The sequence below is a fragment of the Apteryx rowi genome, unplaced genomic scaffold (assembly GCF_003343035.1).
Source record: "Apteryx rowi isolate R43461 unplaced genomic scaffold, aptRow1 scaffold_977, whole genome shotgun sequence".
In the NCBI taxonomy this organism is placed as follows: Eukaryota; Metazoa; Chordata; class Aves; order Apterygiformes; family Apterygidae; genus Apteryx; species Apteryx rowi.
The window spans coordinates 84004-97124 of record NW_020451290.1 but is presented as its reverse complement, the minus strand read 5'-3'; the positions used below and the strand labels follow the sequence as shown (position 1 = coordinate 97124).

The following is a 13121-nucleotide window of genomic DNA, read 5'->3' as shown; positions in this document are numbered from 1 at the left end:
TAAGTTTAGCACTACAGTTCTACATGAGATGCCACATGGTATAAAACTTACATAAAAGTGTATCTTACTTGGGCCATTGTATGATCAGGGCACCAGCTACGGACAAGGAGTAGTTTACGGAATTGGTCCAGTAAGCTGTCATACCCATCAGGAATAACAGCTCTTTCAGGTGCTTCTTCATCAAACCAAGCTTTCCAAGACTTCTCATTCCTCACAACCTGCACCAGAAGTTGATTAAAAGGGTGCAAGCTAGATAATTGCACAAGATTGAGCCATGTCATATCAAGGATCCACGTTTTTGGTTTTGGTTCCACAGAATTCAGATCTAAATTGGCACCTCCTGCAAGGTGAAAAGTATTATAAAGGAAACCTTCATTGTTAACACAGAAAAATGACAGGCAATCATAAATATTGGTTTCTATAGTTTAGGGGGTAAAAATCTTTGCAAACCAGGATGTGGGGACCTAGAATTTGCATGGAAGAATTATTTAACAAAGATAGATTGGGGCAATGCCCTCAGAGCCTCCCAAAGCTGCATACAGTAGTTTTTGTACTTCTTCGTCTTTAACTGTAGAGTTGGAATAATACTTGCCTACCTAAGAAGGTGCTCAAACCAAGCCCAGATGTAGGAAGGACCTATGAATAGTCCAATCTCCCTTCACATAGACTAAGCATGAGAAAGCACATGGTGTGCATTCCTTTCCAGCACTGTATAACTTCAAGGGGCTCTTTGCTCACCTACCACTCCAGCATCATGCCCATTTGCACCTCCAACACAGCTAAATCACAGTTGAACTTTAAACTGGTATTTGAAAAGCAAACTGAGATCTTTGGATAACAAGTACGATGAGGGGCAGCTCTTATCTTGGGGACAGTGGGGTTCATCTCCATCAGAACTTTTTAAACTTTACTAAAACTTTCATTGTCATTGTGTCTTAACAGTGACATACAGTGGTGTTATAAAGCCAAGGAGGCTACATGCAACAACCTTTTACATGTAGCAAGTTTCCATGTTTTTTTAATAGTAACATTTAAATGTGTTACTGAGTTTTCATGCATTCTGGTGCTCACTACCACCTGATGGCTCACTAGCCATCAAAAGAGATTTTGCTGATTATCCCCAAGCTCATAAGGCTAGGCATGTGGCAACATGTGCTGCAGAGAAAATTACATGGTGTTTTACAAAGTAATGGCCATTTTTTTGTGTTTTCCAATATAAAACAGCTAAATATCTTCATCTTTTTAGCATTATTTTGACAATGAATAACTTTATTGTTCTTGTTTCATAAACTTTTGTCTCTTAAACCTCTGTTGTGCTCTACATGCATGCATCTGCCGGTTAAAAAACATTAAGGTCRCTGAACATATCAGTAATACAAGCACTGCAAAATCTGCATTTGGCAGTTCACAAATAAATGTAAACAGGAAGATTTTAAGAGAAATTACCTTTGATGAGTGTCTCAAACTCACTATGTGAAATCTTCTTGGCCTGCAAGTCAATCTTCAGTGCCAGAAGCAATGTAAACAGGAATCTGTGATTTTCATACAGCCCTCGAACAGTATACTTGAAGACTTCATAAGTGAGGTGCTCAATTATATAGGCTACCCTTCTGGCTGTGATTTGAGATTTCAGAGCTCTTTCCACTGATAGGTCAAAAATACCAAGGAACTGTCGTAAGGATGTTTGGTACATGATGTTAACCAAGCTCATTTCCACAATTAGGAAATAAAGGATGCTACCACGACTAGCAACAGGCCGAAACTCTTCACGTGCAGTATTGATTTGTACCTCTGTCTCCGCTGCTATGTTTAATTTTTCACTGACCTTAAAATCAATTGAAAAGATCATGCAGATTAAGCCATGTCACTTCTGATTTATACTGCACAGGCAAAAAAAGAAAAGGTCTTAAGATCATAACAATCTTTTTAGTCAAGTTTTGCTTCACCCTGTCAGTGTTTCAGCACAGTCATTGTGTCTTCATGTGTTCAAACACCAAGCACAAGAGGATTGATTTGAACTTATACCTGCAAGGTATGCCTGGAATATTCAACAGTATCCAGTTAATAGGCTAATTTTGCAAAATTTTATGATGGAAAATGATAGTATTTCTATTATTTATTTAAGAAGTCAGACATTATAGAGTAACTCTGAATGGAAAAACAACAAAAAAATCTGCCTACAGATAATCTTTAAATTACAATTACAAAATATATCTGCAATGTATTCAAAATTCACCTCTTCTGCTGTTGTTTTAGTGATTCTTAAGACTTCTATCAGAGAATCATCTTCAATCAAAGAGCCTTCTGTGCTGGTTAGAAGGAAGAGCAGATTATCTTCAAGTTCCTGCATTTTCCTTTTGTTAGATTTTACTTCTTCCATCAGTTTGACTCTTTCTGCCTCCAGTTCCTGTAGTCAGAAACTTTCATTAGAATATTTAAGATTTATTCAAAGGAAATTTCCTTATAATGACACAGAAAACATGTGATTTCATGCATGACAGACAGATTGGGGAGCACTAATACTAAACAGTTACCCTTGCAGTTTGGTTCAGCTGATACACAGCACTGGATTAATATTTTTCAGTGAGCATATTTTTGCCCCAAAATTCAGTCTAGGTGTTGCTACATATGTTCAACATGAATTCTCTAATACTTTTGTCCAGAAAAAACCACAGAGTGAGGTATCTGTGTTTGGGAAACTTAAAAGGTACTAGTACCACTTTTTATTTGAGAGTTCAAAAGTGCAAGCTTGTATACAGGCTTGTGAGAAACCAGGTTTACTTACATCTTGGCAAAAGTGATTTAAACCTCTGTCTCCCATCAGAGGTCCATAATCACAATGCTACTAGTTACTTGATCAGGATATTCCCAGCCACTCCTGCTGATGCTGTTCCATTTTGCTTATATAAATATCTACTAAAGTTTAAAATTCCTGAGTCTTACATCTCTAGTGTTTGTCCCAAACACTCTGCTAGTGGATAGCTTTTCCTCAGTACCTCCTTTTCCAGTTTTCATGGAACAATTCACTAAGCCAGGAAGTTTGGGCATATCAATGACTTTTTTAGCCTCTGGCTGTGATTTTCAGACTTAAAGAAAGGCAATTAGATTCCAGTTCTTATTTCAGCAAATGCTTGTTTGAGCAAAGTTGAAAGACATCAGCAGGAGAGACTGAGCACCACTAAAGCTCAGTGGTTAGAATGTGCTCTTGGGAAGTGGAAGAAGGAGGAATACATTTCATCATGTGGGGAACTGCTCTCACATGAGAAGTCAACCTATGATTATTGAAAGCAGCAGCTCTGCTAACCCAGGCTTTAATCTTTGTTACTTTTCTCACAAACATGCAACTGTGAAATGTTCATTTTAAATAAGAAAGTCATCCCATTTGATAAGAAATATAACCTCTATGCTTTCATTTTAATGAGAAAGGAAACAAAGATTTCATTTTAGTGTGACTGGACCATGACATTCACTTATTTATTGGTATGACTGCCATATTAAAAAACCAAATTTGTCCCCAATGCCCATGATGGATTGACTCCTAAGTATTTGGATCACCAGGCTGTTAAATTAGATATCAGACCAAAAGAAATAGGATCGATCTAGGAATAAAATTAATTTGGAGGACTTCTCAGATTTTGAATTAAGAAACAAAAATTCTGAAAAAACAAACTGGGAGAGGATTTTCTTCCTTAACTTTGCTCCCAGAAAATCAATGGAAATTTTAGTAGGTGCAGGCTCAAGTCAGAGTGGAGGGCTCCTTAAAAATCCTGTATCTCCTTGCATACTACAGCCTGGTTGGCAAAAGTAGTTCAAGTTCATAATCATTTTTTCATGAAATTCAAATTAAGTTAAAAAAAATCAGAAATAAAAGAGTTTTCTGACTGAACTAGGAGACATTGCTATATATGAAGGAATAAAGATGCTTTATTTATATCTTGTATATACCTGTGATGTATTTTTAATGAATAGTTTTCTTTCTTCTCTTTCCAAGGCCAGATCTTAAAAAAATTGTTTAAGTCCCTCCATCCCATTAAAAAATAGCTCCATATTTTCCTTCAAGAATGCATGAGAACTTAACTTTCATTCACAATTTTGTTTCTGCATTTGATTTTGGACAAGACAAAGTATATACACTTATAGTGCAAATACTGAACAAGCCTTCCTTTATACAAATATTGCAAACTAATAGATCTAGATACCTGCTTTTCTGTGAGGATGACACGGCCAAGGAGCTGGTCTTCCAGCCCTCTCATAGTAACCGTAAAGTCAATCACTGTTGTTCTTGCACTGATTTCTGGAGTATAGGAAGGATTAGCTAATTTTGTTGTCATATAAAGGGTAAACCCCTTCATCAGATCTACCTCCTTGTCACCGACTTTCACCTGAAAATAGAATGTATTTCTTATTTTTCTAAAACTGAATGCAAAAAAACAGTTATTTTTTCCAGTGAAAAACAGATAAACCCTTTCTGTTTACTTTTTCATTTACACTTTTAAAACTTTCTGCCTAAAGGGTAAAAAAAAATAAAAAAAGAAAACCCATGAGTTTACTACTCACCTTTCTAAGTGTTACAAAGGTGTAAATCTCTGCAGTATGCACACTATCTGTTCACCCCGCATCTGTCCTACTGGCTTTCTACTTTMATGTTCACAATTCATCTTACCTTGTGCGCTGAACCCGATTTTATGAAATTTTTTTCCAAAATGTTATCTAGAGCAGGATCAAGTTCTTCTCCAACATCTTCTATTAACAAAGGTCGGCCAAGGGACAGGCAGTATTCTATGTGACTTCTGAAGAATTTGTGGTTCATAGCTGTAACCTAGGAAGATTGGTTCACACATATTTGCAGTACATACTTGCAGCACACAGAAAACAATATAAAATCTATTGTAACTTTCAAAAATTGTACTCATCCTGAGATACCTACACAAATGATTACATTTTAGGGACCAAAACCTGCCTATGCTAAAATTAATGCTTTAAGAATAAGAATTAATTAAAAATTTAATGAATGCTTTTAATGTTTTGCTTTAAGTTCAATACAAAAGGGGATCACACATTTTGTTTTTCTTTAGTTATCTATCTACATACCTACTTAGCTATCTGTCTATCTATGTAATCACTGTAGTATCTTAATACCTCTTCAGTATTAATGGTTTTATGCTCAAAACACTAATAAGAGGTAAGAAAATATTTATAGGATTCAGTCAGGGAATCAATCTTACATAGGAGGCCTTGTCTTATATCAGTTATTGTATTTCCACTTCAGTTTCCATTTCCAAGATCAAATCTTAAACTTGCTAAATATCACAGTGACTGCTTCTCATTTATTTGGATTTAGTGCATTTACTATAAGCCTTTGAGATGAAAATTGAACCTTCTTCCCAGAAGCCTGTTATGCCATAGTTTTGGGGTCACTTCTTACTAGAAAAATATAGGATAGCCATGTTTTTTAAATAAAGAAAGTCCTTGTCTTACAAGCACCACTCTGAAAAATGTATAATTAAGATATCTAGAAATATATTACACAGGCTTAAAACAATATATTATTTAAAAATTAATACTATGTTCCAGCACTCCACACTTTTAGCTTTTTTAAAACTTAGGCATATCTGTATTCACCAAAATATTATAATGCCTACATTTTTAGTCCAAATGAAACTGATGGAGGAAGCTGGTGTCTCACTGACCAATAAGATAACTCTGACAAGACCATTGTCAATGAAAATATCCCAGGGTAAAGGCATAATCTAAACACTTGGGTATTTAGAGTCTTGACATAACCCTGTTCCTCCTTGACTTTACAGGGGAAGAACTCAGATTCTTCTAACTCAGCTGACACCTGAGCCAGGATGTCTGAAAGTCCATAGTTGTCTGTTTTCATCAAGAAAGTTTTCCTGTGTACCTACAGGTTGCATCTATATCCAAAGCTGCAGAAGTGCTGAGGGTACTGAGCAGCTCAGTAGTTAAGCCACATCAAGATTTACAAATTTCATAGGCTATATATTCACACACACTGACCACAAGGTAAGCCTGGTAGACATTTTTCTCTGGCTCATCAGTTAAATGTGGTAACCTATAATGTATAAATAGTGGGAAAAGAGGAAATGGCATTTGAATATACATCTCCTAGTCCTTGCTTTAGTGAGTATGCAATACAAAATTTTTAAATAATTACTGGATCAAAGAATGGAGGGCCTGTGTTCACAGTTCCTTCCCACAGAATGTGCTCAGGCAAGGGACTAAAGCAGCCATGTGGAAGGCAGACAAGACAATTCCATGCAGGGGAGGGAACTGAATCTGGAGCTTGGAGAATACTTTATCTTTTAAGATATTGGAGAAAAGGCTATACAATATGGCAGAAAGAGTTAGCACAAGTCCCTAACTGAAGGAGCTTTACATTGTCACTCCAGAGCTGAGCTTGGCACCTCTCTGAAATCCTAAGTAGGAGATGCAAGTCTCAAAAGGGTGGGATATGAGATACATCCTTCTATTTATTGTTTTCTGTTAGTTTATCAAAAGAGCTTTTCTCAATCCAATTTTGGTGGGGCAGAGTAAGGTCTGATGTAATTTAGAGGAAACCATGTTAGCTACTTTAAGACAGTAGATTTCATACAGTCACAAAATACCTCAATTCTCCTGTGACAATAATTCATATGTTTTAGGAGGACTTTTTATTCATATTTTTAATAAAGACATTCATTTTTTTTCTTGAAAGATCTTTGAATGTTGTCTTATATTTTCCTCTCTCTTCTCAGTTAATACTTCCTGCCGCTAGTTGTTTCTATACCATCTTTGTGGCATGCACCACAAAATCCAGAAATTGGATTTGATGGGGGGTTGAATGCTGGGCCTTTCTTATGGGACCTAGGAAATACATGGATAGGTCAAGCTCCAGAAGGACAAGGATTTACTTAACAACATCTCCATGATGTCACCAGCTCTCAGGATATCACCATCTTTAGCTTCTTTTTCATTTTCTTTTCGTATCCACACTCCCATTTTAGGTGGTATTCATGTGATAATCTAAAGTTGTAGGATAGATCTGAATCATTAACAACTAACTCTTTGGTGTCATGATTAATCTGCCCTGAAAATATATCAAGTGTCCAGATTTTTATTATAAACCATCTTAGTCTTATTAGTGTAATGCAGCATGGAGGGTAGACTGACTAGAAGGGAAAAGAAATGGTTTTGAAAAAAATAAAAGCCCCAGATTCCAAACAGCATGCACTGCTAGATGAAAAGTAGGAAGGGTAGATAAAATAAACAATAAATATATTTATCACGTGCCCTTAATCATGAAGATGTATGCTAAATTTGCGCTCTGTGTTTGGTATGCCAGAAAGATGGCTAGATTTCCATTCTACCTTGGGCTACCATTATTCCCTTCCAGTTACTCCCTTTTTCCCTTTTCTGTTTTCCTCTTAAAGGGATGATCCTAAAATGTTATTCCTATGCAGCATCAACTGCCTGATACTGTCTGGTCTTAGTTTTGCAAGTCATTTACTTTTCTCTACTAGTAATTGTCTCTTTCTCTATGGCAAACAATTAAAAATTTCATCTTAAAAATACATATGGCATAATATATAATCCCAGTTTGCTCCTGAAACAGTCTCTGAGAGAAAACAAAGTCGTACAAGTTATTTCACCCTGATACATATAGGTCACAGATTTTTGCCTCAGTCTTGAATTTCTCTGAGCCCAACGGTATACCATGAACATCAGATTTAAATTACCGTAACACATGGCCAAAGTACGGTGATAGGAAAATAGTTGTATTGCTAACTGTGATCTGACATCACACGCACACATACACAAAATTTAAGTGAATAATTTACCTGGAGTTCATTATTCTTTTCCTTACTTTTAATCCAGATCTTTCCTTGACCTTGTGGATCAATCAACAAAGGATATCTAGATGCTTTTGTGACAATGATGCCATTCTGAATTGAAAGATCATCACTTGGAAGACCCTGGAGGTTCCATTCACCTATTGTAGCATTGTCAACAAGCATACCAGTAAGGTTCAGATCCTAATACAAAATATTAAATACAAAAAATTAAATTAAATTAGTACCAGTTTGAAGGGTTTTATTAAAATGTTTAATGGAAAGTTTTTCTTCCTATTATGGTTACAATGGGTAGTAGAATATATTTGGTAATAATTGTTTATCTTTCCTTTCTTTAAAGTCCAGTGCCTAAATCCTGAAAGTGGAGGAACAATGAAAGTGATCCCTGTTCAAGCTTTGAACTTCTATTGACTCTAAAAGTGACATAAATGGCACCAAAGAAAGATAGCAGAAGAGTCAGAGAAACACTGCAGCCAGTTGCATATCTAATGACAAGCTGATTTTGATATGGGCAAATTCTTTTCTTCTTTCTAGCTCAAGAGGAGGGGTCATCTTGATCAGAAGCACTTCCTCTTGCTGTAAAGTTGTATGTCTTGGAATGCTCTCCAAATGTGTGTATGAGTACAGGATGCCTTGTGGGAGACTCAGAGAAAAGATGGCTCATACTCTATGAAAGATTGGTTCATTTCTATGAACCAATAATCATGGACTATCATGGAAACGTATTATTGCTATAGTCAGAGCTGTCCCCAGCTCATATACTCTCTTATAGTTTGATTTGTACAGACTGACTAATATGCTTTATTTTATTCACTATGAACAGTGACTGTCCTCTCAAGAACATGTATGTGAGGAAAACAGTGATTAAAATCACAAATTAAGCTCTCCAAAATAAGAAAAGTAGCTTAATAATACTGTGATTTAAAAAAATAATAATATTGAAGAGTTTTTTTATTTGTATCTCACATTTTTCACCTCTAGAATTCCTATTTTTAAGCTTTTTCTACATACAACATGTCAAAAAAGAAAGAAAAAGCCTGAGGCCTGAGAATCTTAGAAAAATCACATAATTCAGCAGCTGGGTCCTGAGGCAAAATTTCAGATACTATGAGACTTGTGCTAAAATCATGAGAGTTAGTGACACCAGTGGCTGCAAGGCTCAAAAACTTTTTTCCCCCTTTGATTTGCTGTACTCTAATTATTGAAGAATCTGAATACTGCAACACAAAGCACTCTCAGAAGACACAGAAATTTTAATAATCAAATTTCCAGTTGTGAAAAGGGAAGCAAAAAATTTAAAAAGCTAAAATTTTCAGCAATAGGAACCTAAACCCATATTTAGTTCCTTAAGTAGACAAGTTGCTATCTGTAGAATCCAGCTTTGAAAAAAGCTTTGACTTTTTTTTCTGCAGTAGAAAGTTTCAGTCACTCTGCAAATTTGAAATTCAGTTTATTTAAGTGCCTAACTACAGAGCTAGATGGCTAATTTTAAACAGCTGTCTCTGAAATGTTGCACATAAATGACTCATACACCCACACCCAGTTAGCCTGTGACAAGGTAAGACAGATGTCGAGCCTTTTGCTTATATTACAAAGCTGTTTTCTTTCCTGTGGTGTGAAGTATCAAGAGCTACCCATCTGCCACCTTTTGTGAGTACTCAGTTCACTGAAAAAAATTCTAAAACTCTCTTCCCTTCCATACACTCTCATTAAAATCATAGTCTTGTCTTTAAGGGCAACTATCTAAACAGAACAGTAATTGTCGTTTGAAACTCAAGTTAATGGTGACATTCTGTGTGCAGCCTGTACATTTGAAAAAAAAATAAATTAGCAACACAGAAGCAATCAAAAAGTATTCCTCAAATTTTGAAGGACGCAGCTGAGTAGCAATGTGGTCAGAATATCTTCAGAGAGGCAGAGTGTAGTTTCTTATTTCTTGTTCCCTAAGGACATTATACATCCAAGTTCTTACCCATAAATGGTAAGAATCTTGACAGATGTTCCTCAAGGTAAGTAACTGATAAGAACATTTTGTCCACTGAGTTTGGGAAAGATTCTCCCTGGGATGAATGAATGTAGGATAACTCCCATACCACACTGGTAAAGAATCTTGCCTGAGATTGCAGTGATATTGGTACATTGTTAATAAATCCATCTAGACCTTACACAGTACTTATCATCAGAGGATCTCAAAATGCTTTGCAAGGGAAGCCAGAATCATTCACCTTCACAAGTCATAGCATAAACTGAGCTGGGCTGTGAAGTTCACTCACTCTGTCAGGTCAAGGTCAATCACTATTACGAGAAGCATTATCCACCACGTAACCAACTAACAAAAAGAAAATGATTCATAAGTAAGTTCTATGAGATGAACAGTGAGACAAACCTCTCATGGCAAAGAGGTCTCCCTAATATAGGTTTTAAGTATCAAGCCTCCCAAGAATCTAAGAAGAAGATGCAGCAGGGATGCTAATCTACCTTCAACTGTTTCACAGAGATACGGCCAGAGGCGTACACAGGCTGCTCACTTGTTCCCATCACTTTCCAGCAGCAACTGCTCTTTCAAGAGCTTTGACAGCTGAGGACAGGAGCTATTTGGGCTTAATGTCTCTACTCCTGTACTGAGAGTGAGAGAGATTCACTGGACTATTTTTCCAACCTTTACTGTTGGAGGAAACGCATGCTGGTATTCACAGAACCAAGTGGAAGGAGACATGGACAGATTAGTTAGAAAAAACATTTTGATTATTATGGCCTAAATTCTGTCTTCAGCATGAATGCATCTTCCAAGTTGGAAGGACAATAGTAGAGAGACCTCCTAAAGGTCATGGAATGGGAACAAGGCTGCTGCTGGGCCAGGAGCAAAGCGTACACATGAGAACAGCTGTCATGTCCCATGCTCCTGAGACAGATAGTGGGAAGAGGAAAGAGGAAGATTCATGTAAGGGAACCTGTGCTGTATCATAGTCCCAACACGGAAGTTGCTCACTTCAGTAAAAGTAGTATATGCTGTGGTAGGGAACTGAAGCAGCAGATGGGATCACAGTAGTTCAGCTGCATTTTAGGCCTCCTCTGCTTGCACAGAATTAGAGAAGAAGCTGTAATGTGAGATGCACTGAGAACAGCCCTACTGGTGAAAAATCTACCTGGATTTAAGTTTTTCAACTGAAGCAAGCTGAATTGATGTAAACTAAGTTTATATAATCCAGGTTTAACTTAACTTAATCATTTCAACAAGACACTTAAACTAAACTAAATTAAAAGGTGTGGGTATACAAGCAGAGGGTATGAGAGGAGGGTATAAATAATTTTTTAACTGCTGATATACATGAGTGCAGAGGTGATATTTCCTAATTAAAAATATATAATGGTGTGTTCCATAATTCGGTGTAAACATATTTTTTTATGTCAATTGAGAATTAATCAAGCTACACTAAGATTAAAAATGAAGTGTGAAGCTTGAAGAAGGAAAATTTGTTTAGCTCCATTTTGCAGACATTTTCTAGCAAATATGGATCATTCAAATGTTGTACTTATGTAATTCTAAATGAAAACCATAGAACTTTATATTATTGGACTACTTTGATCCTGGTGGCCCTTGATTAGGGCAGGTCAAGCACCCTGGGAGTCAGTGCTAGGGAGAGGCCTATATTAGAGCCAGGCCTAGAGCGCAGCTCCCAGAGCACAGCAAACAGAGGCAGCAGTTTGCGCAGCAGTGTTTGGGCTCTGGCTAGAACTTGAGGATCTTGTTGGAAGTTGTGGGTTTTCTGAGGACCCCTGAGGAACTAGAAGGTGATTGCTGCAAACAGGAAAGGGGAAGCTCGGCAAGGACGACTGCAGGAGGCCTTGACTTCTTCTGGAAAAAGCTCTAGCTAGGAGTGGCTGCTGCTAACAAGCTCTCTTGGTTGCCCCTGACCAGAGGGAGTTGGGGCCTTTGATCCTGGTGGCCCTTGATTAGGGTGGGTCAAGCACCCTGKGAGTCAGTGCTAGGGAGAGGCCTATATAAGAGCCAGGCCTAGAGTGCAGCTAACAGAGGCAGTGAACAGATGCAGCAGTTTGTGCAGCAGGGTGCATGAAGGCACCTTTGTTTCTGATCCCTGTAGTGTACACTTCCTCAAGTATGGTCATGACACGCCGCAGAGCACGTTCCCCAGTGGCTGTTGGAGTTGCTGTGTCGGCTGTGTCAGAGGCTGGGACCCAGACAGACCCTCTGACAGCAGATGCAGCTCTACAGGTCTCAGGCTGCAGGGAGTGCTTGGGGCCTCTCCGGGAGGCCTGGGCTGGCAGTCAGCTCTCCTGCAGGAAGTGCACTGTTGTTGATGAGCTATGTCATCAGGTAAGGGAGTTATGGGAGGAGGTCAGTAGGCTGCGTAGTATCCAAGAAGATGAGCAAGAGATAGACAGGGTATTCTCAGACACTGTACAGCTTCAGGAGTCCCAACCCCCCACAGAAGTGGAGTTGCTGGAGGGCTCTGTGCCGTGTGAAACGGTACATCATAACACTGTAGAAGGTGGCTGGAAGCTGGTCACTGCTCATAGGAGGAGAAAGACTACTCCTGCTCCCGAGGACTTGCAAGTGAAGAACAGGTTTAGTGCCCTCCAGGATGAGGAGGAGATGGGCATGGCTGCAAGGGAAGTAACTGGGGCAACAGACCCTGTACCTTGCCAGAACACCTGGAAGAAGCGGCGGGTGATTGTTGTGGGKGACTCCCTGCTGCAGGGGACGGAGGCACCTATCTGCCGACCTGACCTCTTGYCTAGAGAGGTTTGTTGCCTGCCGGGGCTCGCGTACGAGRTGTCATGGAAAGACTGCCAAGGCTTGGCCGCTCATCGGACTAGTACCCTCTGCCGCTCTGCCATGTGGGCACTAATGACACCAAGGGCAAACTGGAAACCATCRAACAGGATTTCCGAGCTCTGGGGATGGTGGTGAAGGGTCTGGGAGCCCAGGTCATCTTCTCCTCAATCCCGCCAGTGAGGGGGATGGAGGAGACGGACTTTCCAAGTCAACAGCTGGCTGTGCCGCTCGTGTTGGCAAGAGGGTTTTGGTTTCTACGAGCGTGGGCCCCTGTTTGGAGATCGACAACTGATGGGGAGAGCTGGGCTSCAGCTCACTAAGCGGGGCACGTGTGTCTATGCCAACAGGTTGGCCAGCCTGCTAAGGAGGACTGTAAACTAGGAAAGATGGGGCAAGGGGAGCGTTAGAGTGACCGGGTAGTTGGCAAAACACGGCTCGAGGCGGGGTGCCTGCAGCCAGGGAAGTGCGCA

At 38.9% G+C, this 13121-nt stretch overlaps 1 protein-coding gene across 1 annotated transcript in view; it reads right to left on the bottom strand.

The window, feature by feature from the left end:
- LOC112960565 (dynein heavy chain 5, axonemal-like) overlaps nucleotides 1–13121 on the bottom strand; it is a 132992-nt gene that overhangs the window by 38906 nt on the left and 80965 nt on the right. The window contains exons 38-43 of the mRNA XM_026054961.1: nucleotides 7842–8036; nucleotides 4664–4819; nucleotides 4200–4382; nucleotides 2237–2407; nucleotides 1447–1825; nucleotides 69–340 (exon numbers count right to left, since the gene is read on the bottom strand). Coding sequence (XP_025910746.1) covers nucleotides 69–340; nucleotides 1447–1825; nucleotides 2237–2407; nucleotides 4200–4382; nucleotides 4664–4819; nucleotides 7842–8036 — 1356 coding nt within the window. The remainder of the gene's footprint in view (nucleotides 1–68; nucleotides 341–1446; nucleotides 1826–2236; nucleotides 2408–4199; nucleotides 4383–4663; nucleotides 4820–7841; nucleotides 8037–13121) is intronic.